Source organism: Macrotis lagotis, chromosome 1 (assembly GCF_037893015.1).
Source record: "Macrotis lagotis isolate mMagLag1 chromosome 1, bilby.v1.9.chrom.fasta, whole genome shotgun sequence".
NCBI classification, from domain to species: Eukaryota; Metazoa; Chordata; class Mammalia; order Peramelemorphia; family Peramelidae; genus Macrotis; species Macrotis lagotis.
In genome coordinates, this window is record NC_133658.1 from 895,002,708 (window position 1) to 895,029,218 (window position 26,511).

The following is a 26,511-nucleotide window of genomic DNA, read 5'->3' on the forward strand; positions in this document are numbered from 1 at the left end:
GGTCAGCTAATTCAAACTATATCTGAATAATACTCTTTCACAGCAAAGGTTCTTCACCTGGAACATGAATTCCATCCTCCAAAAAAAAATCTGAGGATTTTAGATGGTCTGTGGACTTAAATAAAAAAAAATGCATCTTAATTTTCAGGAAACTCTAACTGAAATTTAGCATTTCCTCCAATTATTTAAAAACATAATTCTGACAAGGAAGTCCATAAGCTTCTCCAAAGTACCAAAGGATACCACACACACACACACAGACACACAGACACACAGACACACAGACACACACACACACACACACACACACACACACACACACAAAAGTTTAAAAACTCTTAACCTATTAGCATCCCCAAGAAATGACTATCCAACCTCTATGTGACCACCTCAAGTGAGGGGTAGCTGATTCCCTCTTAGAACAGTTTATCTCACTTTGGGCTAGCTCTCATGGTTAGATTTTCTTCTGTATCAAGTCAAAATTTTCCTCTCCCAATTGCTTTCCAAGGTATGAAAATCCTAACAAGATTCGGGGTTGGGCAGAGGAGGTGGTGTGATTAGATTGTGAAACTCTATTACAAACTCATAACAAAATTTTAGAGTGAAAATGACTGCATTTAATTTCTCATTTCATTTCCTACTTTCCCAGACAGCCTGGATCCTGCACTGTTTAGTATGGAGAAGAGGCATCTCTGGTGGGAGGCATGAGAGCCACTCTAAAGGAGAAAAAGAAATACATTTCTTTAGGTGGCCTCAGGGGATGGAATTGAGACCAGTGAAGGGTGGGGAGAAAATTGGGAGGGCTCATAAAGAGACAGATTTGGGTTCAATAAGAGGAAGAAATTTCTAATTAATTATTACCATCTTAAAAACTTAGCAAAAAAAGATTTAGATAGCACACAGTAGGTAGGTTTTTTAAAGTAGCTGCTTTTTTTGTTCTATATTTGTGGTTGCATTGGCCTAGGGAACTCCCATTAAGGAAGGTTAAGCAACTTGCCTAGGGTCCCACAGGCAATACTGTTTTTACAGGAGAAATTTGGACCTGACTTTAAAACCAGCTTCTCTCCATTACTTTAAGGTTTTGGGTTTGGGTTTGTTTTTTTTTTAGTTTTGCAAGGCAGTCAAGTTAAGTGACTTATCCAAGGTCACATAGCTAAGTTAAGTATTAAGTGTCTGAGACTGTATTTAAATTGAGGTCTTCCTGACTCCAGGGCCAGTGCTCTGTTCACTAGGGTTGTCTTTCTCTATATGGTATTTTAAAGTTCACAAATAATCATCCACAAAAAGCCTGCAAAAGTTGAATGATTTATCTAAAGTCACGTAAGTCACAAGACTAAGATGCGAGATGATAAGCCAGGTCCTCTGGCTCTTAAACCTATACTCATTCTTCTGTGCCACATTTTCTCCTACATAGAATCTCTTCTGGTGATTAAAGTTGTCTCAGTGTGGTCTAAATTATTATTCTCTTGACTGCCAGAGGCTCGGAACGAAAGACTTGAGTTTGTGAGAGAGACAGGAATATATAAAAAAAAAAAGGAAAAGCTCTATTGAAGTGAAGGCTGAGTTTGGAAATAAGATGAATTAAGACATTCCTCAGTCAACTAGTGACCCTGAATCTCCAGCCATTGCCATGTTACCTAGATTCCCTAGGACTCATCCCTGCGATAATGTGAAGTGAGTTTGCTCTCTTCTAGTACCTTCGATTTTCAGAACATTTTCAGTTTAATAGACCAGGGCTGGTCCCTGCTTATCCTTTGACATTCTAAAGACACTCTTGGAAGGTGAGAGTCTTTGGGTTCACCAGCCTAGATCTCAGGCATGTCTACCTCTAATTCAAACCCTTCCACTGTAGAAACCTAATATCCAGGTCTAGGGTTGATAAGTGGCAGAAAGGTCTCCAGGTGAGTATGAGTTTGATTACATAATCTAGATTAGATAATCAAATGTCAAAGCTGAAGCAATTTATCACTTCCTTTAGGGGACACAAGTCTACCCATCCTAAAGTTTTTGAAGGACCATTCCAATGAGGAAAAGGCATCCAAAGTGTTTTTCTTAGCTTCACAACAATGGAGGAGATAAATATAGGTTTGCTATAAGGAAGAACTTCTTAATAATCAGAGCTATGCAAAGGTGAATGGGCTGCCTGAGTGGGGGGTGGGGGTGAGAGTGGGGAATGGTGGGGAGTGAAGATGGCAGGTTCTCCCTCACCAGAAGTCATCACATAAGGCTGGATGGCCACTTCTTGGATATATGGTTTAGGACAACTGAGTGATACAGAGGCTAGAGCAACAAATCTAGAATGAGAAAAACCTTGAATTCAGATCACTACCACCATCAGATTGCACATGTGATCCTGGACAAGTCACTGAACCAGCAGCCTCGGTTCCCTCATCTGTAAAATGAGAATGATAATAATAGCACTTCCATAAACAAGTATTATGAAAATTCAGTGAGATAACACATGTTAGACCTTTGTAAGTATTATAAAAGTGATAGTTTATTATTATTATTATTATTGGAGGGAATTCCTGTTAAAGTGTAGAGTGACCCAACTGACATTTATGTAAGACAGGTAAGGTCAGACAAGTCTCTCCTTTCATTAGAAATCCCTTGTCATTTTTGGTAGCTTTGTCACTTTCCTCATTATATAATGACTTTGGACTCAGTAGCTTAGTTAGAGCTCAAGGCTAGGAATGACTTTTTTTTAATATGACCTGGTGTCCCCCAGTATTATGTTGGTTCAACCACATTCTGTGATAGGAAAGAGTGAGAGGATGGGGAGACAGGGCACAATCATTTTTATATTTGAAGAGAATAAATAATAGAATATGGAATAATGGAAATGTAGAATCTTAAGAGTCCAACAGCAGTCTTAAATACAGCTTCCTCTCTTCAACACTTGGAGAAGAGGTCCTCTCACCTCTGCCTGAATATTCTCAGAGGGTAACAAGAGAGGTGGAGGAGGAGGAGACTAAGAGGAATGGAGAGGGAAAGGAGGTGAAAGAGGTGGGGAAAGAAGGAAAAATAAGGTAGAAGGAATAAAAGATGGAAGGGAAGGGAAATAAAAGGAGGAGGGGAGAGAGAGAGAGATGGATACAGAAGTAGACAGACACAGAGACAGAGATGCAAAGTGAGAAGAGAGACAGAGAGGAAAATGGAGAGAGACAGAGATAGAAAGAGACAAACACACACACACACACACAGAGAGAGAGAGAGAGAGAGAGAGAGAGAGAGAGAGAGAGAGAGAGAATTTCTAAGCAGTCTTTTGATTTGTAGTAAAAACTTTTCCAAGGGAAAGCTTTGCTAGAGAGATAGGAACAGTTACTATTTGCTTTTCTTGCCCAACTAAGCTGTCATCACATTCAGAGGCCTCTCACCAGAGCCTCAGGCAGCACCAATTTACCTCCCCAGGTGCAGAGAGAAAAGCAACATTCTTACCTAATTGGGACTGAATTGCATTTTGGGGGTAGGGGTGACCTAGAATTGATATGATCATTTATCCCAAACTGGAAGGGACCTCAGTGCCATCGAATCCAATTCCATCACTTTCCAGAGAAGGAAAACTGTACCCCACAGAGGCAAGTGACTTAGCCAAGGTTATGTCAGAGGGTGAGGGTTGAACTCAGATCCTCTGACTTCCAAACTTGAAGACTATCCACTGAGTCATTTAGGAGATAGCAGTTTTCAAAGAAAAATAAGCCTGATTGTTTTTCTACAGTGAAGACAAACCTCTGACCTTGAGGTCAAATTCAGTATCTGACACCAGTTTCATGTCCCTGGTCTAGTCATTTACTATCTTTCATCCTCAGTTTCTATTATAGAAAATTGGGATAATATTTGTACAGCAAAGATTCTGAACGCTTTATCGTAGATCTCTCTGGTGATCTGGGGAAGCCCATGAATCCTTTCCAGAGGAAAAAAATGTTTTTAAATGTATAAGAGGGAGGGGATGTGGAAAGGAAGCGGGGTAGGAGAGAAGAAAACATCATCAATGTCTTCAAATGTCTAAAGGGCTGCCATGGAGAACAGAGTTTATCCCTGCTTAGCCCTGAAAGGGGACCAATGAGAGGAAGAGCCAGGAAGGAAGGTTTCAAATCAGTCTAAGGAAGAGTTGCCTGGCAATCAGCTAGATCCACTCAACAATAGAACAGACTTTTCCTTGTGAGGTGATGAGCTCCCAGTTCCTCATGGTATTCTAGACCAGGACGAATGACCCACCCTTCCCCTATCCTAATCAGGGAGATCTATAGAATGCTGCACCAAGATGTCTTATGAGGTCTCCCAAGATCACACGCTCCAAAATGAAGAGAATCTTAGACTAAAACTTCAGACTAGCAACAGTTCAGCGGTTGAGCAAATCCATTTGCCCTAGCTTGAGACGGGAATGAAGAAGCAAGAAAAACCAGACAAGAACGACGAGAAGAAGAAAGCGAAGACAGAGGAGGAGAAGGAGGAGGAAGAGGAGGAGATGCTGCTGCTGCTGCTGCTGCTGATGATGATGATGAAGATGATCACTACTATTTATATGGTGCTTTAAGCTTTGCAAAACACTTTACAAATACTTCATTTGATCTTTACAATAATTCTGAGACAGAAGGGATATAAATATCCCCATTTTAGAGATGAAGATATAGAAGAAAATAGAGATTAAGTGATAGGTTTAGGATCACACAGCTAATAAGGGCCCGAAGCAAGATCTGAATTCAGATCTTCCTATCTTAGAGGTGATACAGTGGCTTACTAATATGACCCTGGGCAAATGACTTAATCTCAATTTTCCTCAGTGTCCTCATCTATAAAATGGAGATAATAATAGTACCTACCTTACAAGGTTGTTGTGATGTTCCAATGAGATAATCATGATACAGTGCTTAGCACATAGTAGGAAACCATGTAAAATTCCAGACTCAGAATTCTATTGATGGTTATTATCTAACTTCCTTCAGTTAACAACCGATGCCTTCATATACTTCAGTATATTTGGTTCTTAAAGCAACCTGGCAATCTAAGTAAGAGTTATTTCTATTATAGAGATGATATTTCTATTATACAGATGATAATTATAATGTCATCAATATATGGAAAACTGTTCAATCCAGCTCCCTTCCTTGCAGAGATAGGGAAAGAAGGATTCAAGGACATGTCCTTGGTCACACAATTATATCTAAGGTGAGATCCAAACCCTTATCCTTCAGAATACAAACCAACATTCTGTCTGCCATGTCTCCATAACTAATAGGACTTAAAGCTCCTTTAGTTCAGTCCCTCATTTGCCTGAAGAAGAGAAGTTTTCCAGCACCAGGGAGAGGTCATGATCTGCCTAAGAGGAAAAAAGCCAGGATTTGGCCTCTGGTTCTTCTCCAAACTTTGGACTTTCTTTCTGTCATGGGATTCTGAAATGGAAGCAGAATGGAAGCAGTAACAATGGCAGCCCTTGGGGCTCCAACCTTCTGGGTTCTATATTCAAACTTCTTCCTTAACCCTCCATTCCCTGTTTATAAATCTTTACAGTTGTTTTAAAGGATTTCTGTGAAGTAACATGGGACTAGACTTTCAATTTGCTCTTCTTCAAGGTTCAGGAGCATCACTATAAAGTCCTGAAAGCTGGTCTGCAAGACCTTCTTTCCTTCTTTGAACATCTCCTCACCCCAGTACCTAGTCTCTTCTGTTGCCCTTCTTGTAAGGTAAATCTGACTAATTCTTACTATGGGGTGAGTGGCTTACTAGGAAAAAGGAGATGGGATAAGTGTTGTTTTTTTTTAAATAGGGAAAAGGCAATGATTAACTCAAATAAATGATTACCTAATGGTGCACTTTAAGATGTTGTCATAGGATCCTAGAGGCTGAACTGGAAAGGTCTTCAGGGATCACTTGGTCAATCATATCATTTTACATATCAAGGACAGGCTGAGAATGGTGACATGATGGGGTATCATTCTATAGAAGAGTAAAGCATGGCTTAGGTCTCTGAGATATATAGCCTGGAGTCTTCCAGGCTTCGTGGCTGAGATTTTTTTTGAAAGCTTTAAAGTTAGCTGAACCATAGTGGAAATTGTCCAGCTATCATTTCTCCTTACTTTTAAATTTTTTTCCTATCATTAAGGCAAGAGATAGTAAAACCCTTGAGTGGAGGAGGAGGAGGAGGAAGATTTAGATGATCTCTACATGACCCTGAATATACACACCAGTTCTGACAGTGACCCTTACATTAATTTGAGCTTTTGAAGTAGATAACTGGGAAACTCAGGACAGAAACATCAAAATCCTCTCTTCATCTCACTCTCTCCACCTGACCATTCCAACTAAATCACTGAATAAAATCCATCACCTCTGGAAATAGAATAAGGCCACAGCATCACAATGCCCCACTACCACCACAATGACATACCTTTAAACCCATCCATGCCTAAGACCAGGTAAACAGTCATCTCTGCTCTTGGATCCAGAAACATTCTACATGAGCATTGCTTTTGTTTGTCAGTTTTGAAAACCTAGACTCTACCATTCTGTGTACCCAAATTACACATACCAACTTGCCTCCTTTCCCACATTTTCCTTGAACCTTGAGAAGAGTTGCTCTAGAGAATGGACAGATGTGAAGTCTTACAAAGGTTTCATCTCAAGAAACTATGACTGCACAGTGACCTTGGTGTAAACAGCATTGTCCCTTGAAGAAACTTAAAGGTAATCCTGTGGAAATTCTAGTATATAGATTTGAATCCTCCTGCAACTTAGAGAAGAAGAATGGAAAGAAAACACTTAATTCAGAAGACCAGATCTGACCTCTGATTACTGCTAGTGTGACCATGGGCAAGTCATTTAATTACTAGTCTCAGTTTCTTGATAGGGAAACTCCTTTTTTATCTCTAGATCTATGATCAACTTGATCTAACTAGTTTCAAATCCCAGTGAAAATATATAAATGTATAATTATATGAATTTGGGAAATCACTTGACTTCAGTTTTTCTATCTGTAAAAGTGAAGTGATTGGACCAGATTGTGTCTAAATTCTCTTCTGATCCAATTCTAAAATACTGTAACCTTTCATGACTAGAGGAATCTTTAAAGTATGTTTCTAAGTCTTAAGAGTTCCATATAACTACAATGTTGACAACAGTTTTGAAGAAGACTGAGAAGTCTTAAGCTATTTTTTGATAGTGGAAAATGGAATGATGCTTAGATGTTATAGGAATCCAACTAGGGCAGGCCTCTTCTTAGGTTTGTGTTCTGACCCCAAATCCCTTCTATTCGACCTAAGAGAAGTTACTTCCTGAAGAACAACCTTGATCAACTCCTAAATTTACCACAAGTTATCCTGACAACCCAAGGCAAATGGCAGAAAAGTATTTAGGTTTTTGGTTTGTTTGTTTAAAAATATCTTTTTTTACTTATTTTTCCAACCACATGCAATGGTAGTTTTCACCAATCGTTTTTTTTTTTGCAAGATTTTTAGTTTTACATTTTTCTCCCTCCCTCTCTTCCCTCCTCCCTCCACCCAACAGAAAGCAATCTGATATGGGTTTTATCTTTATAACTACATTATACACAGATCCATATTGATCATGTTATGAGAGAAGAATCAGATCCAAATGGAAGAAAATATTAGAAAGAAAAAAATGACATAATACATGACAACTTCTAAAAATTGAAGATAATAAACTTTTGTCTTCATTTAAACTCCACAGTTCCTTCTCTGGATATGGATAGCATTTTCCATCACAAGGCTTTTAAAATTGTCTTTGATTCTTGTACTACTGAAATGAACAAGTCCATCAAGGTTAATCATCACCCCATATTGTTGTTAATGTGTAAAATGTTCTTCTGGTTCTGTACATCTCACTCAGCATGAATTCATGCAATTTCTTCCAGGTTTTTCTGATATTCTATCCTCCCATGATTCCTTATGGAACAATAGTGTTCATATATATATATATATATATATATATATATATATGCCATAATTTATTCAGTCATTCCTCAATTGATGGGTAGCCCTCAAATTCCACTTCTTTGCCACTGAAAAAAGAGCTGCTATGAATATTTTTGTACATGTGGAATTTTTCTCGTTTTCATGCTCTATTTAGAATATAGACCCAGTTGCAGTAGTATTGATGGATCAAAGGGTATGCACATTTTATTGCCCTTTTGGTATGATTCCACATCGCTCTCCAGAAAGGTTCAATCAGTTCACAGCTCTACCAACAGTGAATTAGTGTTTCGGTTTTCCCACATCTGCTCCAACTTTTTTTTTTCTTTCTAGTCATATTGGACAGTCTGGGAGGTGTGAGGTGGTACTTCAGAGATGTTTTAATTTGTATTTTTCTAACCAATAATCAATATATACATATATATAAATTTATATGTATATACACATACATTAATTGATTGGTGATTGATTGAATGACGTTGTCCTTTGTTCTCCTAGAAGAACATGACATTAGGGAGGTGATATCATGACATGCAAGTGAATTGGATTTGAATGAGGGGGTCTGCACTAAGTCTGCAGCTTCACTTTCTTCTCCAGAGCCATTTGCATCCAGAGGACAGATAGGAATCAAGACAACTGGAAGTGGTGCTAGATATAAGCCAATCAGGGTTAAGTGACTTGCCCAAGGTCTCCTAGGTAGTAAGTGTTAAGTGTTGCAAGTCATATTTGAACTCAGGTCCTCCTGACTCCAGAACTGGTACTCCAGCAGCTCCATATTTACATAGTAAATAAACATCTCTTAAATAAGCAAACATCAAACAACCTCTCTAATATATGAGGGTAGGGTGGCAGAGAGATTTGATTTTATCTTGATGAGAAATTAACTATCAATGAAGAATAGCACCTTCTCTGTAACTTTTTTTTTCCTGTAACCTTTTAAAGAGATGCCTTAGTGTATTGAGAGGTCAATTGATTTCTAAGCTCTCCTAGCCATATGTTATGGTCGCAGATGGATCTTTTTGACTCCAAAGTTACCTCTCTAACCAATATACTACTTAACCTTTTGAACGCACATGCATGCACATATGTACACACTTACACAATGCCTTTTCAGCAAATATTTGAGAATGACCATTCTAATAAGCTTCAAAATAGAGTTGAAGATCAGTTAGCACAAGTAAACAGACTTAGGCTCCCATACCTGGTCTAGATGATACTTCATATCTTTTCTAATCATCTACCAGGTAAATGGAGCTAACTCCAGTTTCTTGCCACCATCAACCCTGCCACTGTGTGAACACCTCCTTCAACCCCCACTTTCCTTTCTACTGTTTTCTCTTCTGTGAACAATAATCATATCAATTCTTCTATTTCTTCTGGAAAGGGCATGACAATTAATTTCCTATGTCTCTACTCATCCCAGTGATTCCTTTGACCAAAGCTCTCTTCTGTGGCCACCATTTCCCTGATTATTCTGTCTTCTGATCTTTGAACATAAGCTTGAGGCCAAAAACTGTCTCATTTTTGAATTTGCAGACCTAGCTCCTAAGCCTAGGGTTTGGCACTTAAGTGGTTTTTTTTAAATTCACTTATTCATTCAAGAGGTTTACATTAAACTGAGTGGAATAAGTCATAAACAAGTGCACCAAAAATCTTAGTGTAGTTTTAAGTTACTACAAAAAGCTTCATTAAGACTTTTTGAAACCCTCTACAACCATAAAATCTATATGTACATACTATAAACAAACTATAAAAACCAAAATAAATACAAAGGTAATTAGAGGGACTTTAATTACAAAGAAATCTCACCAATAACTGGAAATATCAGTAAAAGTCTCAGGCAGAAATATGGTATTGCTAGAGCTAAGAATTGAAGAAAATTAGGGATTCCAAGCTGTGGAGATGAGGAGAGAAAATAACCTATTCAATGTATAGAGATAGGAGAGGCATGGTCAAGGATGTGGTGTAGCAAGACCACCAGTTTGGCTGGGCCAGAGAGTACATAAAAGGCAAGCAAGTTTTGTTTCTATGCAATTGTTTGCATGTTGTTTCCTCCATTAGACTATGAGCTCTTTAAGGGTAAGACACTGTCTGTTGTTTGTACTCCCTGAATTCAACAAAGCATATAAGTGATCAACTTACTGACCCATGAAAGGCTGGAAAAGTTGATAAGAAGTAGGTAGTGCTAGGTTTAAAAGGCCAAACAAAATTTTTTATTCTAGAGGTCATACGGAGCCATACTGGTGTTGATTAAATAGGGGAATGACCAAACCAAACCTACAAGCTAGAAAACCAGTTGAGCAAAGAATTGACTAGAGAAGAGAGAAACTGGAGGCAGGCAGACTGATCAGATCATTACAATATCCCAGTGAGAGGTGGTGAGGTCCTGAACTATGTTGACATCTGTGAGTAGAGAAAAAGGGTGGGATATAAAAGATGCTAATGTAGCATTGATAAGATTTGGCACTTCTTGGATTTATGAGGTGAGTAAGAGTGAGGAATACAAAATAATGCAGAAATTGTGAATGTGGGTGACTGGAAGGATGGTGATTTTCCCAAAAGAAATAAGGAAGTTCAAAAGAGAAGGGTATGTGGGAGGAAGATAATGAGTTCTATTTTGGGTATGTTGCATTTGAGATGACTATGGGATAGCCAATTAAAATGTCCAATAAGCTGTTGGTAATGTGGAACTGGAACCCAGAGAGGAACTAAGGAGGGTGCATTCTGTATAAAGATAATTACTGAACAATGAAATTTGGTGATATCTCCAAGTGAGAGAGAGTATAAAGAGAAAAGGAAATGTTCAGCACAGAACTTTGAGGAGCACCTACGATTAGGGGAGGAAATCTATATGATGATTCAGTTGGAAATTCTGAGGAGTGGTCAGGTAAGTAGACAGTCAAAACATGCATCTCCATGGGGGGGGGGGGAGAGAGAAAGAGAGAGAGAGAGAGAGAGAGAGAGAGAGAGAGAGAGAGAGAGAGAGAGAGAGAGAGAGGAAGAAGAAGAAGAAGAAGAAGAAGAAGAAGAAGAAGAGAAGAGAAGAGAAGAGAAGACAAGAGAAGAGAAGAGAAGACAAGAGAAGAGAAGACAAGAGAAGAGAGAGTGAAGAAGTACAGAGAATGAATAGAGAATGAAAGAAAAGAAGAAAGGAAGGAAGAAAGAGAGAAAGAAAAAGAAAATAGAGAGATAAAATGGTAGATATATGGAGATGTGGAGAAAGACAGAGCTGTAGCTAAACAGTTGATATATAGGCAAATATAGTCAGGTAGAAAGATGATGATGATGATGATGATGATGATGATGATGATGATGATGATGGAAGTTAGACATCCAGAGAGGCAAATAGGTATGCAACAGAGAAATATCCATAAATAAATAGATGATAGAGCTATAGACATATGGATTGATCCAGTGGGATAGAAAAATAACTGTCATTTATGACTCAGCTAGGTAGAGCAATAAATTCCAAGCACCGAGTTTGGAATGAGGAAGACTTATCTTTTTGACAATTCTGGTCTCAGACACTAACTGTGTGATCCTGGACAAGTCACTTAATCCTTTTGAACTCAGATTTTCATCTTTAGGGATGAGGAGCAGAAGTAAATGGCAAACCATGCCAGGAAAACCCTCAAAATGAGCTCATAAAGAGTTGGGACATGATTGAATAACATCAAAAAATGTCATTTATATGATTTATTGATCATCAAAACAACCCCATCAGAAAGGTACTGCTGGTATTACTACATTGATTTTGCAGGTTTGAAACTGAGGTAGCTTGCCATAGAAGATTGGGCATGGAATCTAAAGGATCTAGGTTCAAATATTGCCTCTGTGTATATTTTATATTGACTGTGTGATCATGGTACCTTGGCCAACTCTTTGAAGATTGTGTTACTGACCAGTTTCTTGTCTATGGATGTCAAAATTTTAGTTTTGAAATCAGCTTTGATCATAAATCAGGTTTCATTTGAGAATGAAATTTGTACTAATCTCAGACTTTTGAGTCAGACCTGGATCTGAATTCCAGATGTATCACTTAAAGGATAGGCAAATATCTTCCTTCCTCTGTCTTAGATTCTTTTCTCAAATTAGCCAGGAAGATAAGGGTTCAAGTCTCACCTCGGACACTCAATTAGTTGCACAACCCTGCAGCATTCACTTAATCTCTAAATGCTCTAAGATTATAAATTGAGAAAAAGGTGCCAACCTGGATTGGTGGAGGGGGATTGTTCACCTGCTCCTAATACCTGTGGTTCTTAAACTTATTGATCTTAAGACTCTTTTACTCTTTTGTAAAAATTATCCAGGCTCCTTCCCTTTGATCTTTTGATGTTTTGGGTGATCTCTGTCAGTATATATTAAATTAGAAGCTTAAACATTGGTAACTATATGGGGCAGCTAGGTAGTGCAGTGGATAAAGCACCAGCCCTGAAGTCAGGAATACCTGGGTTCAAATCTGGTCTCAGACACTTAATAATTGCCTAGCTGTGTGGCCTTGGGCAAGCCACTTAACCCCATTTGCCTTGCAAAAACCTAAAAACAAAATAAAAACAAAAAAAAATTGGTAACTATAAAAATAGGTTTTGGGGGGACTGATTTTTGGTTTTTGCAAGGTAATGGGTTTAGGTGATTTGTCTAAGATCACACAGATAAGTAAGTATTACATGTTTGAGGTCAAACTTGAACTCAGGTCTTCCTGAGTCTGGAACAGGTGCTTTAATCCCCTTTATGTAGCTGCCCCTTTTAAAACAGTTTTAGCCTTACATACCCCCTAGAAGGGTCTTGGGGGACCCAGGAGTCCCTATCATGATTTGAGAACCACTGCCTTATACTGATGAAAGTCCGTTTCCTAGGTCCCACTCTGTTAGGTGTTTGATATAATATATATATATACATATATATATATATATATGTATATATATATATATACAATCAACGTGAAGAATTTACTTAAATATTTAATAGTTGGTGATGTTTGCCCTGAATTAAGGTCTTAAGAAGAACATGACAGCAGGCAGATGATACCTTGACAAGTACATGAGTCGGATTTGAGTGAGAAGGTGCTGTTCTAAGTCAACAGCCTCATTTTCTCCTCCAGAATCATCTGGGTCCAGGGGCCAGATGTGGATCTGGATGACTGGAGATAGTCCCGGATGTGAAGCAATCAGCTTTTAAATGACTTACCCAAGGTCACACAGCTATAAAGTCTCAAGTGTCTGAGGTCACCTTCCAACTCTTGCCCTCCTGACTCCAAGGGCCAGTGCTCTCTCCCCTGAGCCCATCTAGTTGCTCCGTAGCATTACGCATTTCTTACTGACGGGGACGTTTGGAGTCATCAGGTCTAATGTACTCATTTTACAGATGAGGCAATGAGTCCCAGGGCAAGGGAGTAACTTGCTCAAGGTCGCACATTTAATGAGTGTCAGAGCTAGGATTTCAACCCAGTTTCTTTCACGGCAGAATTTTCCAAGGCCAGGCACTGCTCCTACCAATTTAGGAAAATGAGGGAAAGTCACTCTACAACCCCCACACCCACCCCAGCCATTCCCCCTCCTCGCGATCCTCATCCTCACTCGCTCCCCCTTGGGCAGGGTCTCTGTCCGAGGGTGGCCCAGCCCTCAGCCGGCTTGTGAGCCAGCCAGACTGAGCGCAGCCCCCACAGAGCTCCCGCGTCCCCCCACGCTGCGGAGCCCCGCTGCCACCCCCACCGCTGCCGCTGCCACCTCCCCCCGGGCTTCCCCCGCCTGCACCAGTCCGAAGGAGGACAGATTCCAGACTCGCCTTTCCCTGCTGCGCTGCTCGCTCCGAGCGCTTCCCTCGCCTCCCGGAGACCCCGGGTAGGGACTGGGGCCCCGGCGAAAGGCTGGGAACTTGGCAGCCAGACGGACAGACAGCGGAGTGGCCGCAATATTCCCGAGTCCCTCCCAAGGGGGTCCCCGGATCCCACCTGCCGGGCGCCTGCCTGCCCAGGAGCAGCTCTCTCCGCCCGCACCTACTCGCTCTGGAGGGTGCTACCAGGCAGCCAGCCCCGGCCAGAAGACGGCGAGGGGATCCAGGAGGGAAAAGTTCTGACTGAGTGCTGTGAGCCTCCCGCGTCTCCCCAGAAGCCTCGGGGTGGGGGGCTAAAGGAAACGGACCCTGCTCCATCTGCCACCCTGGTCCTGGACTGGCACCGCAGTAGAGAATGGGCATGAGCCCAGGATCCCCATCTCTCAGGAGGGTCCAAGACTCAGGGCTGCCTCTTTGCTAGGTTAGTTTTGGTAAACTGAGATACTCTGGCGTGGTGCAGCTGGGGTGGGCTCTGGTAGGAGCTTGAGAACACTCTCTTGATGCTACCTCTATGTATGACCTTAGGCGAGAATCTTACCTGCTCTGGCTCTGGATTTCAGCTACAAATTGTTCCCACCTGCCTTGTCTATGATCATAATATCCCTTAGGAGACTGGGAGTCTCAGTTTCCTCTTTTGTAAAACGAAGGGGTTGGATTAGAGATCTTTGTGGTCCCTTCTAACTCTAAGTCTAGTATTCTGTGACATGGACATGATTTAGACTAATTTATTTTAACGTCAGCAGGGCACAGCCCCTCCCCTCGATTGCCAGCATTTGAGATTTAGGGGGTTTTTGAGGCACAAAGACTATCGATCGTCCTGCCTCCCTGCCTCCCTTCCTTTCTCACTGGGTTTTTTTTTTTTGAGTAGTTATTTGCTGCTTCTCTTGTAGATTGTCCTGTTTTAATTCCCCTTCCCCCACCCCCTTTCTTATTTAGAGTTTGGAGCATGGGGAAATCTGGAAGCCAAATGGGTATTGTGGAGAAATCATCCAGATCCAGGAAGAAGCCATGGACTATCCTGGAGCTGGGACTGTCCATCCTCCTGCTTCTCATGACCTGCTCCTTGATCACCTTGGTGGTCTTCTACATGGAAGGGAAAGGTAAGTGAGGGAGTTGACCTTTACCCCTGTGATCACCCCCTTGCCTGGACCCATCTAAGATGGCTGATTCTCCATGGCCCCTTTGAAGCATCAGCTTGGCAATGGACAGACTGCTCTGTTGATTTCCCCTGAAGTATTACATGCAGAGCTGGACTGGGGTGCTTTGCTTGTTAGAGTGCTTTGGTATGAGCCCCAGGTTTCCACAAACACCCCAAGACATGGAGGGGGTACAGGGTCAGCACTGATGAGCTGGGGTTTCAAGTGATATCATCAGCTGCACCCACTGCAAAAGATTAAGCTTCAACTATGGATAAAGAAAAAGAAGCTTCCTTCTGTCAGCCCTCCTAGGCTTTAGAGGTGAGATGAGGAGGAGAGGTCCAGGACAGCTGAACTATCAAGTTAAGTTGGGACTAGTCTGGAATGTTCTGGGAAATAAGCACCCAGAATTGGGGGAAGAATAGAGGTTTTAATTGGGAAAGAGATGGGGGAAGCCAGGTGAGGCTCGCTTGAGGGATCCAGTCACCAAACACTCAGAGCCATTCGGATGCTTGAGCAAAAAGCCTCTGAAGGTGTCTTCCTTTTTGCTTTTTCCATGACAAGCCTAAGAAAATACTCCCTCTTTCATAAGAATTTTATTCCTAGGTTCCTGACTCTAGTTTTCCAGATATCTGAATGTTTCTGAATTGATGAGCCCCAGGAGCTGGGAACACTAAATCTTATTTCTTAAAGGATCATAAACCAGGACTGGTCCCCATTCCCCAATCCCTTTTCTTAGTATAGATTCATCTTGCCTTGTTGGCTTTCCCAGTCTTCTAACATTCACTGGTATAAAGCCATACCAATAGCAAGAGCTATAGATTGGAAGTCAGAAGACGCAGGTGCAAATTCTATCTACATCAGTTATCAGCTAGCTGTATGGATCGGGGGACTTATTCTGCCTGTCTCCTCTTCCATAAAATAGAGATCCTAATATCTCCTACTTCCTTGGAGATTTGTAAGGATCAAATGAGATGGTCCATCTGAAATGACTTACACACTGAAAGATTTACTTAGAATACCATCATCACCCAGAAAAAAAAATTATAGCATGTGAATGCAGACCAAAGCACATTATTTTCACTTTTAAAAACTTCTTTTATGTATTTTCTTTCTCATGTTTTTTCCATTTTTCTTCTGACTCCTCTTTCATAACATGATTAATATGGAAATATTTAACATGATTGCACAAGCAGAGCCTATATCAGATTACTTGCTATCATGGGAAGGGGAGAGGGAGATAGAAAAATGTGGAACTCAAAATCTTATAAAAACGAATATGGAAAACTATCTTTTAAGGAACAGCTAGGTAGCTCAGTGTATAGAGCACTCAGGAGGACCTGAGTTCAAATTTGACCTCAAGACTCTTGATACTTACTAGTTATGAGACCTTGGACAAGTTATTTAACCCCATTGCCTTGAAAAAACAAAAGAAAAATAAAGAAAACTATATGTACATATGATTGGAAAAATTAAAATTAAAAAGAGCTATATTTCAGCTATTAATATTATGAAGCTGAGCAACCAGGTTGAACTTGGGCACATTCATTTTAATATGAGTTTGTGTTTAGTCATTTCTTTTAGCCCTGCAAAGCATTTTACAGATGGTTGATTTTCACAATAATCCCTTTAGGTGGTTGCTATCATTATCTCCATAAATGAGGAGAAAAGTGAAGCATAGAGAGGTAAAATGAGGCAGCAAGGTGGCACAATGAATAGAGCACTTTACCTGGAGTCAGGAAGATCTGAGTTCATATCCCAATTCAAACACTTCCTAACTGTGATCCTGAGCAAGTCATCAAATTTTTCTATGTCTCAGTTTCTTCATCTGAAAATTGGAATATTAATAGCACCTGCCTCCCAGGATTATTGTGAGGATCAAGTGAGATAATATTTATAAAGTGCTTTTAAAGTGTTATGAAAATGTTATATAAATTCTAGCTATGATGGTTAGTATTGTTATTAAAGGGGCAGCAAGATGGGACAGAAAATAAAGTGCCTGGCTTCAAATCCTCATCCATAAAATAAACTGGAAAAGAAAATAGTAAACCAAAATAGCTTTGCCAAGAAAACTACAAATGCGATCATTAAGAGTCAGACATAACTGAAAACACTGAACAACAATGAGATTTTTATTATTCAGTGATTGGCCTTGGGCATAAGCATCTCAGGTAAGATTCAAACCCAAATTTCCTTGTTTAGCTTCTTATCTGCTGCCTCTCTCTCTCTCTCTCTCTCTCTCTCTCTCTCTCTCTCTCTCTCTCTCTCTCTCTCTCAGATCATAGTTTTCAGCATAAATGTTGGAGGTAGAATTTAAAGTCAAATCTTTCTGGCTCCAAATCTGGTGTTCTGTCCAACTAAACCTATGTCTCATTGTCTTCATCTTTAAAATGTGAAGAGGAAAGCACTGCTGCCATGGAGCAGAATGGAGTTGTTGTTTGTCCTTTATTCTCAAAGAGGACCCTGCCATGACATGAAAGCGAATTAGATTTGAGTGAGGAAGCATTGTGCAAAGTCACGAGCTTCTCCTCCAGAGTTATCTAGGTGCCACGGCCAAGTATGGAGCAGGACCACTGAAGATGGCCATTATCATCAGTTCAGTGTGTTGTAGAAAGCAGAATGAAGTAGTGGGTAGAATGCTGGACCTGGATTCAGGAAGACCTGAGTTTAACATCCTAGCCTGATTCCAGGCAAGTCAGTTCTCTTTGAACCTCAGTTTCCTCATCTGTAAAATGAGGGTGTTGGGTCCCATGGCCTCTGAGGTTTCTTCTGTCACTCTCCAGCCCTATACTACAAATCTCCCAGCTGCAGATTCTTAACAGTTCCTATTTTCCATCTGGACAGCAAACCCCTTGCATTATTGCAAGGACCCAGGATTATATGTCTGAGTATTTGACATTCATAACATCTTGTGAGCAGGCACCCAGAACATTTCTTATCTCTATGTCTGTTACCCTGGGAGATGTCAACTCAATGTCTTAATGCTAAGGTGAAGTTTCAATTTTAAAGACAGGTACTTTAAAAACGATTTAGTGTAGTGCAAAAATAAACCCTTGTTTTGGTAGGGCTGGGAAGAAGAAACAACCAAACTGGGAACAATTGTGTACAGGGAGCTGGCTGTCTTGCTGTCTCTGTTTAATAGCATCTCATCCAGCCCTCACAAAGTACTTGGTGGAAATCTTTCTGATGAATGTGTTATTATTGGTACAGCTCTGAAGTATCAACTGAACCAAATCAGCCTCTAACCTGTGGGTGGCCAGGCTGAACAGAACAGGCTAGAGAAAGAAAAGTCAGGAATCAAATGGCAGTTTATAATTTGCAGGTGAGGAAAATGATTTGTAAGCAAGTAGGGGAATTAGCCATATGTGCAAGGGCCCCACCCCCTAGTAGGGGGACCCACTCTAATGTGCTTAAATCTCAGTACTTATACCAATGGCTATTCAGTGAACTGTAGCCCTGACAATGACAACAATAATAAGCAAATTTGACTTCATGGCCAAAATATGGGTGCTTGTCTGAGTTTGCCTAGAGCGTGCTGGATCTGAGAGAACATCTAGTACTGGTCAAAGCAATGCAATGCTAGATGGGGAGATTATTCAGAGGGTAAATACAAAGGATTGTTTTTATGCCAAACTCAGGATATGGCTTGCTGGTTGGAATTTAACTCTAGAAAATAGGGTGTCTCCTAATTTCTTGATAGGAGTTAGAAGGCTTGGGTGCTAATCTAAGCTTAAAAACTGGTAAGTCACTTTGTCTTGGTTTCCTCATTTGTAAAATGAGAGTTGAAGGGGCAGATAGGTGGCACAGTGAATAGAGTACCGGCCCTGGAGTCAGGAGGACCTGAGTTCAAATTTGAACTCAAATACCTAATAATTACCTATCTGTATGACCTTGGACAAGTCACCTAACCCCATTGCCTTGCCCCACCCCAAAAAAAACACCAAAAAATAAACGAGGGACTTGGTCTACATGGTTCCTGAGGTCCATTTTATCCAACTGGCTTCCCATCTCCTGATTGAGTTGTACACTCCATGAGGGGCATTTTAAATAGTTGGCTGTGTTTTATTTTCATTTTAGTATAGTTAGGAAAGAATCCTGGATTTCAAAGCAGAGGACCAGAATTCAAATCCCAACATTTAAATTTCTTGATTGGGGTTGTTGGGAAAGCTTTTAGCCTCAATTTCCTCATCTAAAGAATGCAGTATCTGGACTATGGCTATGATTAAAGGAACAGGGGACACATGATGACTGCCTTCTAGTAGGGGAAGAGCTGTTATGCAGAAGAGGCTCGATGAGACTTAGTGGTCAGAAGCAGGAGCAGAGTGAGCAAGGTGCAGAGAGGCGGTCTTCTTAACTACTGGAGTCACAGGATGCACTCTGGGAGAGTCTTTAAGTTTCCACATCATTTCTGCTCACTTACCAACAATAAAGTGTAAACTCCTTGAGGGTAAAGGTTATTTTTTTCATTATGTTTTTGTATTCCTAGCAACTGGTGTGATAACACAGAGTAGGGGTTTAATAAATGCTCATTGGATTATAAGGTAATGTCTTGGCCAGAAAACCTGAGAGTCTTCTCTCATAGACTGATTTTTTTGACTATGCAATAGGTCATTTTTTGCTTCCTTTCTTTCTTATTAGCCTTAATCACTGAATGGATAGTCCTTTGTCAAACTAAGTCTAAACTTAAAAAGACCAAGGTGTCCCACTGCACCTAAAGTCAGCTTCAGTCGTCTTGATTCATATCTGGTCACTGGACCAAGATGATGCCCTAGGAGAAAGTGAAGTTGGTGACTGCACATCCTTCCCTCACTTAAATCCAATTCACTTGCTCATCATGGCATCACCATCCTGGTTTTCTTTTGAGATCAAAGGATAAACAATCATGGATATCACAGAACATGAGAAGTGGAAAAAACACCAGAGGCTATCCAGATCAATCCTCACCTAACTTAGAATCCATTCTACAATGTGTCTGAGAAATACCTCTACAACAAATAGTTTTGAAGGAATCTATCAATAAACACTTCTTAAGCTCCTACTATGTGCCAGGCATGGGGCAACAAGGTAACACAATGAAAAGAGAAACAACAATGGAATCAGGAAGATCTGAATTCTTATGTGGTTATGTGACTACAGGCAAGTCAAGTAACTCCTATTTACCTTAATTTCTCATCTGTAAAATGGAGACACACGAGAAAAAAATGGCAAACCATTCCACTATCTTTGCCAAGAATATTCCATAGACAAGTCCATGAGATCATGAAGAGTTGGGCATGAGTAAACAACAAATGTGCTCAGTATTGGGTTAAGGATTGAAGTGGCATCATTAGTAAGTCAACAGAGGAGCTCTTTTTCCCTCCTGTATGGCCCAATGGAACGGGTGCAAGTTTTGGAGTCAGAAGACCTGAACTGGAATCCTAGCTCAACCATTTCTGATCTATGTGACCCTAAGCAAATCATCTCCTTCCAGCTCCCATTTTATGAAATAAGGACACTGTAGTAAATGAACTTAAAGATGTCTTCCAGCTTGGAATCTTTAAACCCTTCACTGAAACAAGCATTTAATTTAATAGGCAAATTAATTCAGTGAGCATTTTTTTTATTAAGCACTTACTTTGTATGAGGCAAAAGATGGTATGGCAGGGAGGCTAGAGAACCTTTCAGGAAACCAGGTAGCTCTGTTATCAACTCCTGCCTTAGGCACATCCCTGGACTGTATGATCCTGGGTTAGTCACTTAACCCTTCAGTGCTTTAGCAGCTTTAGTACAGGAAGTTTTCTCATCTGGGAATTTCTTGAGCCAATGAAATCACAAGTCTAGATGCTACTTTGTCCCATAATTTATCTGTCGCTCTAGGTACTAGAGAAATAAAGACAAAAGCTAAGCAATCCCTATCCTCAAGGATCTTGCATTCTTTTATGTTCAACAAATCCAATCTAAAGTTTTTCTCAGTTTGCCTCACATCTCATATACAAGCTGGGTTTGTTTCTGACCCTGCCCAATGGTGTTTTAAATGAAGAAAAATGAAATTGTCTCCATTTCAGAGTTATCAGGGAGAGGAGATGTGTAAACATCTTTCTATGTCAACTTTAAATGGAGAGGAAGATGCACATATAAACTTGTGTCCCCAAAAGGAGGCTTTTTGCTTTCCCTCCTGACTTGGGCAATAGATGACCCCCCCAACTCCTAGAAACTAGAGTACTGATGGAAAAGTATTATCTAAGCAGCAAATAAAATGAAAGGTAGCAAGTTTCCCATTTCTGTAGGTATCCTAGGGCTGAACACACCATTTGTTGCGATGTTGTGAAGGAATTTTTTGTTCAGATTGGACATGGTCTGAAGTCCCTTCCAACACTTGAGGTTATGTCACCTCAATGGACCATCATTTAGGGACAGACAACTCTGATCTATTTTCCCATTAACAGGTTTAGCAGTCGAGGCCTTCAAAGAGAAGTATTCTCTACCACCATAAATACTTAGCAGCTAGAAATTCAGTTGATGAGCCAATCAGGCAAAAGGAGAATAAGGATGCTTAAGAGAAACAAATCTGATGCTTAATCTGAGAACCCCCTTTGGAATGTTATGTGCTTTTGGTCAGGTCTTGAAATAAATGGGGGCCAAGTATAAGGATTCCCAGAGAATAGGATGTGTGACACCACTGTTTTGGGGGTAGCCAACCTATTGATAAAGAACTTGACATCCAGTCAGTAAGGCTAACTTAGTTTAATCCTCTGACCATCACTACTCAAACAACGAATAGAGAAATTAGGAATGGAATCCCTCAGTTCCCTTGCCTATTGGCTGAGCAACTTGCTTGGAATGTCATTGAAATAATTCCTGTCCTAGTGAAATCTTTTCTAGATGCTCTAAAATGTTCCTTTCCATCTTTGGAATTTTATGGCTCTGTGACTCAAATATAGCAGAGATTAGATAAAAGTCTTCCCCAATAAGGAGGTAATGCTTGCTGTCTAAAGAACAAACCCTGGAACCTTTCTCATCAAAGGTGATCCTTGAACTGACCCTTAAGTTCCAAGATTGAACTATTCTGAGCTCGGGGTTCCAAGAGCAAGAAGTGGAAAAGGAGAGAATTTCCAGCAAGGGGCATAGCCTTTGAAAAGACTAGAAGGAAATAGATGGAATATTGTGTACACAAAATAACAAATAGAGAAGTTTGGTAGGAACATTAGAGGGGCAAGAAAGCTCCTAGAGCCCAGGAGCTATCTTGTACTCAGAGTTTAGCCCATGACTCATGGGAGATACACAATAAATGTTAGTTGATTATGTGACCCACCCCACCATCCTACCCAAATTCAGACATAAGCAGAATCGCATACATAGGACATAAGCAGAATCGCATACATAGGAATTGTTCAGTTCTTCAATTTTCCCCAAGGCTCCATTATTATTTAGTTTCATTTCTTTTTTTGTCACATATTACACAATTAGAATGTTTAAGACATTTGCTTTTTATTATTAGGTTTTGGGGTTTTTTTGCAAGGCAAATGGGGTTAAGTGGCTTGCCCAAGGCCACACAGCTAGGTAATTGTTAAGTGTCTGAGATCGGATTTGAACCTAGGTACTCCTGACTCCAGGGCTGGTGCTTTATCCACTGCGCCACCTAGCTGCCCGACATTTGCTTTTTAGCAAGGTGGTATTTAAAAAATACAAATACAAATGTATCCCCTTTAAATCTTAAGCACTTTATAAATTCATTCCTACTAAGAATAATGTCAAAAGGAGTCCTATCCTATAAAGTGTTTAAGAAACATTTATTAAGAGCTTGCCATCCAATATACTGGATCCTGTGGAGATAGAAAAATGAAATAGCTCCTGTCCTCCTGGAGCTTACATTCTCTAGGGTAAAACAAGAGATGCTATATGCATGTGTAGAGAGATTGATATAGATAGATACATACATATGTATGTGTATATATACATATATTTATATATTTATACACACACATATATAAACCATACATATGTACATGCATTCACTGGCCTTGGGATCAGACAGGAGATCTACTCCAGCCTCAGACACTTGACACTTCCTAGCTGTGTGACCTTGGGCAAGTCACTCAACCCTTATTGCCTAGGACCATCTCCAGTCATCCTGATTCATATCTGGCTACTGGACCCAGATGACTCCAGAGGAGAAAGTGAGAGTGGTGACTTAAAACAGTTCCCTGCTCACTCCAATCCAATTCATGTGCTTGTCATGGCATCACCTTCCTGATGTCATGATTTTCTTTGAGAACTAAGAACAAACATTATCATCATATGTATACAATACATATTTACATAAATGCATGTACACATTCCCATATACATGCAATGAATGTGCTATTCTTTAAATATTTTTTTTCTTACTGGTTAGTGAATGTCCATTAACCTGTATGCACACACATTATAAAAATTATCAGTCTTCTGAGGCAAGTGTTGATGGAGTTTTGGGGCAGAGAATCCTTGCTTAAGGGTTTGGGGATTGTGTAGAGATCTCAGTCAATTCAGTTCTGGTGAGCTCACTCCTCTTTAGCAGTTAGCCATCACAATTCCCCAAAGCCTCCTGTCAGCTGAACTGACTAAGGTAAGGCTGCTCTCTCCTGGGAGCTGCCATGAAAAGCAAGGGCAGGGGCAAGCCAGCAAGGATTTTCAGACTAGGGAAATAAAGGAGAGAAATGAAATGAAATGGCTGTGAACTAAGACAAGGAGTCATCAACTGAGAGCTAATGGATCATAGCCTTCCCTCTATGGAGAATACCAGAGTCTTGGTGTTCTGAGGGATCTTAAAGGTCATTCAGACAAGCCTGAATGTGCTCATCCCTAGCAAATCCAACTTCTACTGGAAGACGCCCCAGCAGGGGGAAACCTACTACCTCAAAGTAGTACATTCCTTCTTGGAAAATGGGAAGAAAATCACTTGGGAATGACAAGAGATTCACGAGTCTAGATCTAAAGTTGGGTGCATTCTTCAAGAATATCTTGACCCACACCCTCATTTTACAGAGCTAGGAACTGGAGCCTAATAGAAGTATTTCTTAGTCTCAGTTCAGTATCAGTAATCAGTAAAGACATATGTCTTATAAATTTTTTTGGCATGATGCAGTAGAAAAATAAATTTGGATTCATGAAACATGAGTGAAAATCTCAGCTCTGCCACTTACCTATTGTGCAACCTTAAACAAGGTACTTTGCCTTTCTAGGCCTCGGTTTACTCAAATATAAAATGAGAAGGTTCTGTCAGATGCGCTGTTAGATTTTTTCCTAGCCCTTGGTAGCTATGATCCAATTAATCCATATTATGTAGAGTTTTCCAGAAAATGTTTTCCAGAGGACAGGGGTGACTACCTACTATTAGTGAAGACTTTTTATCTAATCTCTGCTATATTTGAGTAGGAGATGACTGGAGATGGCCCTGGAGGCATGATAATCAGGGTTAAGTGACTTGTACCAAACACTGTCAAATATCTCCTTGTTGGAACTTCACAACAACCCTGGGAGGTAGGTGCTGCTGCTATTCTCATTTTTAGATGAGGAAAAGTGAGGCAAACTAAGGGTCTCACAGTTAGGAAGTGTCCAAGATGAGATTTGCACCTGAGTTCTTATTGATTTCCAGGAAAAAGTTTCTATCCACTGCACACCCTAGCCTCATTAATCAGGCAGCATGAGTGTGGTAGTTGGGAAGCAAGGAACTTTATTCCACTGGTTTGCTGTTCTTGGACTCTGTTGCTTATCCAACTAGGGAAATGCAGTTGGGTAAGTTGTGGTATTTGTTCTCTTATCTAATGTTACTCTTTTCCACACTGGAGCCAAATGGAGATGCATAGTCTCTAACTACCAGATGTGACATCACACTCTCCCACCTCTGTTCATACCCTTCCATCCATTAACTGAAATGGAGCATTCTCATGGGACCCTTTCCTGATTCACTATTTAGTAAGAATTTTTATCCTAAGAGCTGATATGACATTTTAAAATCACTCATCACCTACCTATCTTGTAATAGAATATATTCTAGTCATTTGTGCTTGTGAATCTTAGTTTGAAATAACATAACCAGTTGCAAACTTCAAAGCATTCCATAAATACCAGTTGTTATCAATTAATCAAACCAGACTGGATTAAGTAGCTTCTCCCTCTCCTCTTCCTCTTCCTTCTTCTTTTGCTTGTTCTCCTTGTTCTTCTTCTGTGTCTTCTCCTCCTTCTCCTTCTCCTCCTCCTCATCTTCTCCTCCTTTTTCACCTTTGTTATTAAAGAAGACCAAAATGACATCACTTTAGAGACAAATTACAGTGTGTCCAACTGTGGTTGAATAGACCAATTAGGACCTTGGAATTCTCTATCATAGTTTAGGCACAAATAGTCCATGTGATAAATAATAAAGTTTGTCCTTTGTTTTCAAAGAAGACCATGACATCAGGGAGGTAATGTCATGACAAACATATGATTGGATCTGAATGAGAGGGTGCTTTGGTAAATCATCAGTCTCACTTTCTCCTCCAGAGCTATATGGTCCAGTGGCCAGACATGAATCAGGATGACTGGAGATGACCCTGCAGGCATGATAATCAGGGTTAAGTGACTTGCCCAAAGCTAGTAAGTATCAGAGGCTGCATTCGAACTCCAGTTTCCCTGACTCCAAGGCCAGTGCTGTCTATCCACTTCACCATCTAGCTGCCATGTGAATATCTGGGGTGGGTATTCTAAACTTATGGATGTCATGTTTCCTTTGAGCTTCTCCAATTCCGTCTTCCTCATAGAGTGCAGCCCGCTTACTGATGAGGGGACTCCATACTGGGTGGTCCTGTGACAATGTCTCCCATGCTGAAGTTGTCTCTTCTGACCCTCTTATAAGCACTTGCCCTGGGTGAGTTCTCCATAAAATAGTTTTTCTGGCAAGCTTACCTCTGACGAGGACTGGCCATCCTTGTTGCACTCTCTGTAGTGATGTTTTAGCTGGAGAAAGGACCTCAGTGTCTGGCATCTTCTACTGCCAGGTGATCTTCAGAATCTTCCTAAGACAATTCAAATGGAAGAGATTCAGTTTCCTGACATGGAGTGCGGGTAAACTATTCAGGTTCCCCGGCATATTGCAATGAGGTCAACACAACGACTCTGTAGATCTTCAGTTTGGTACTCAATCTAATACCTCTTCTCTCCCTCAACTTCTTTCAGAGCCTCCCTACCCTACAGGGCTCAAGATTCTTTTTAGTCCTAAGACCACTGTAAGAAAACCAACCTTGGTCGGAACTGTAGCATAATTCTTAGTGGACTACAGTGATTGGGGTTGCAAAAATTTACATCCAGATATATAAAAGACTCTGGAATTATGCCCTAATCTAAAGTAAAAGACACTTCCCCCTACACAGGACTCTTGAATCCACCAATCATGTCTTCATTGTTTATCCTTCATTCTTGAGGATGACTGTGATATCAGGAAGGTGACGCCATGACATGCAAGTGAATTGATTTAATTGAGGGAGGGCTAACTAGACAAGGATGAGAATGGTAGTTAAATGAATCTTTTGAATGTGGGGGCAACACTTATGAATTCCTCAGTCTTTCTAATGATTTCACTCTATATGTCACTCCATCATTCAATGGAAGAGGTCCAATTT

At 40.4% G+C, this 26,511-nt stretch overlaps 1 protein-coding gene across 3 annotated transcripts in view; it reads left to right on the plus strand.

Annotated features, from left to right (window-relative positions):
• The first annotated feature begins 5,040 nt into the window (after positions 1 to 5,040).
• The window catches only part of MMEL1 (membrane metalloendopeptidase like 1), a 69,670-nt gene continuing 48,199 nt past the window's right edge, over positions 5,041 to 26,511 (plus strand). The window contains exons 1-2 of one of the 3 annotated variants that reach the window (XM_074218669.1): positions 5,041 to 5,169; positions 14,697 to 14,860. In XM_074218669.1, coding sequence (XP_074074770.1) covers positions 5,054 to 5,169; positions 14,697 to 14,860 — 280 coding nt within the window. In that variant the 5' untranslated portion in view covers positions 5,041 to 5,053. Of the gene's footprint in view, positions 5,170 to 6,418; positions 6,685 to 13,973; positions 14,182 to 14,696; positions 14,861 to 26,511 lie in introns of those variants that run through there. The other 2 variants (XM_074218670.1, XM_074218671.1) reach the window with 2 other exon arrangements.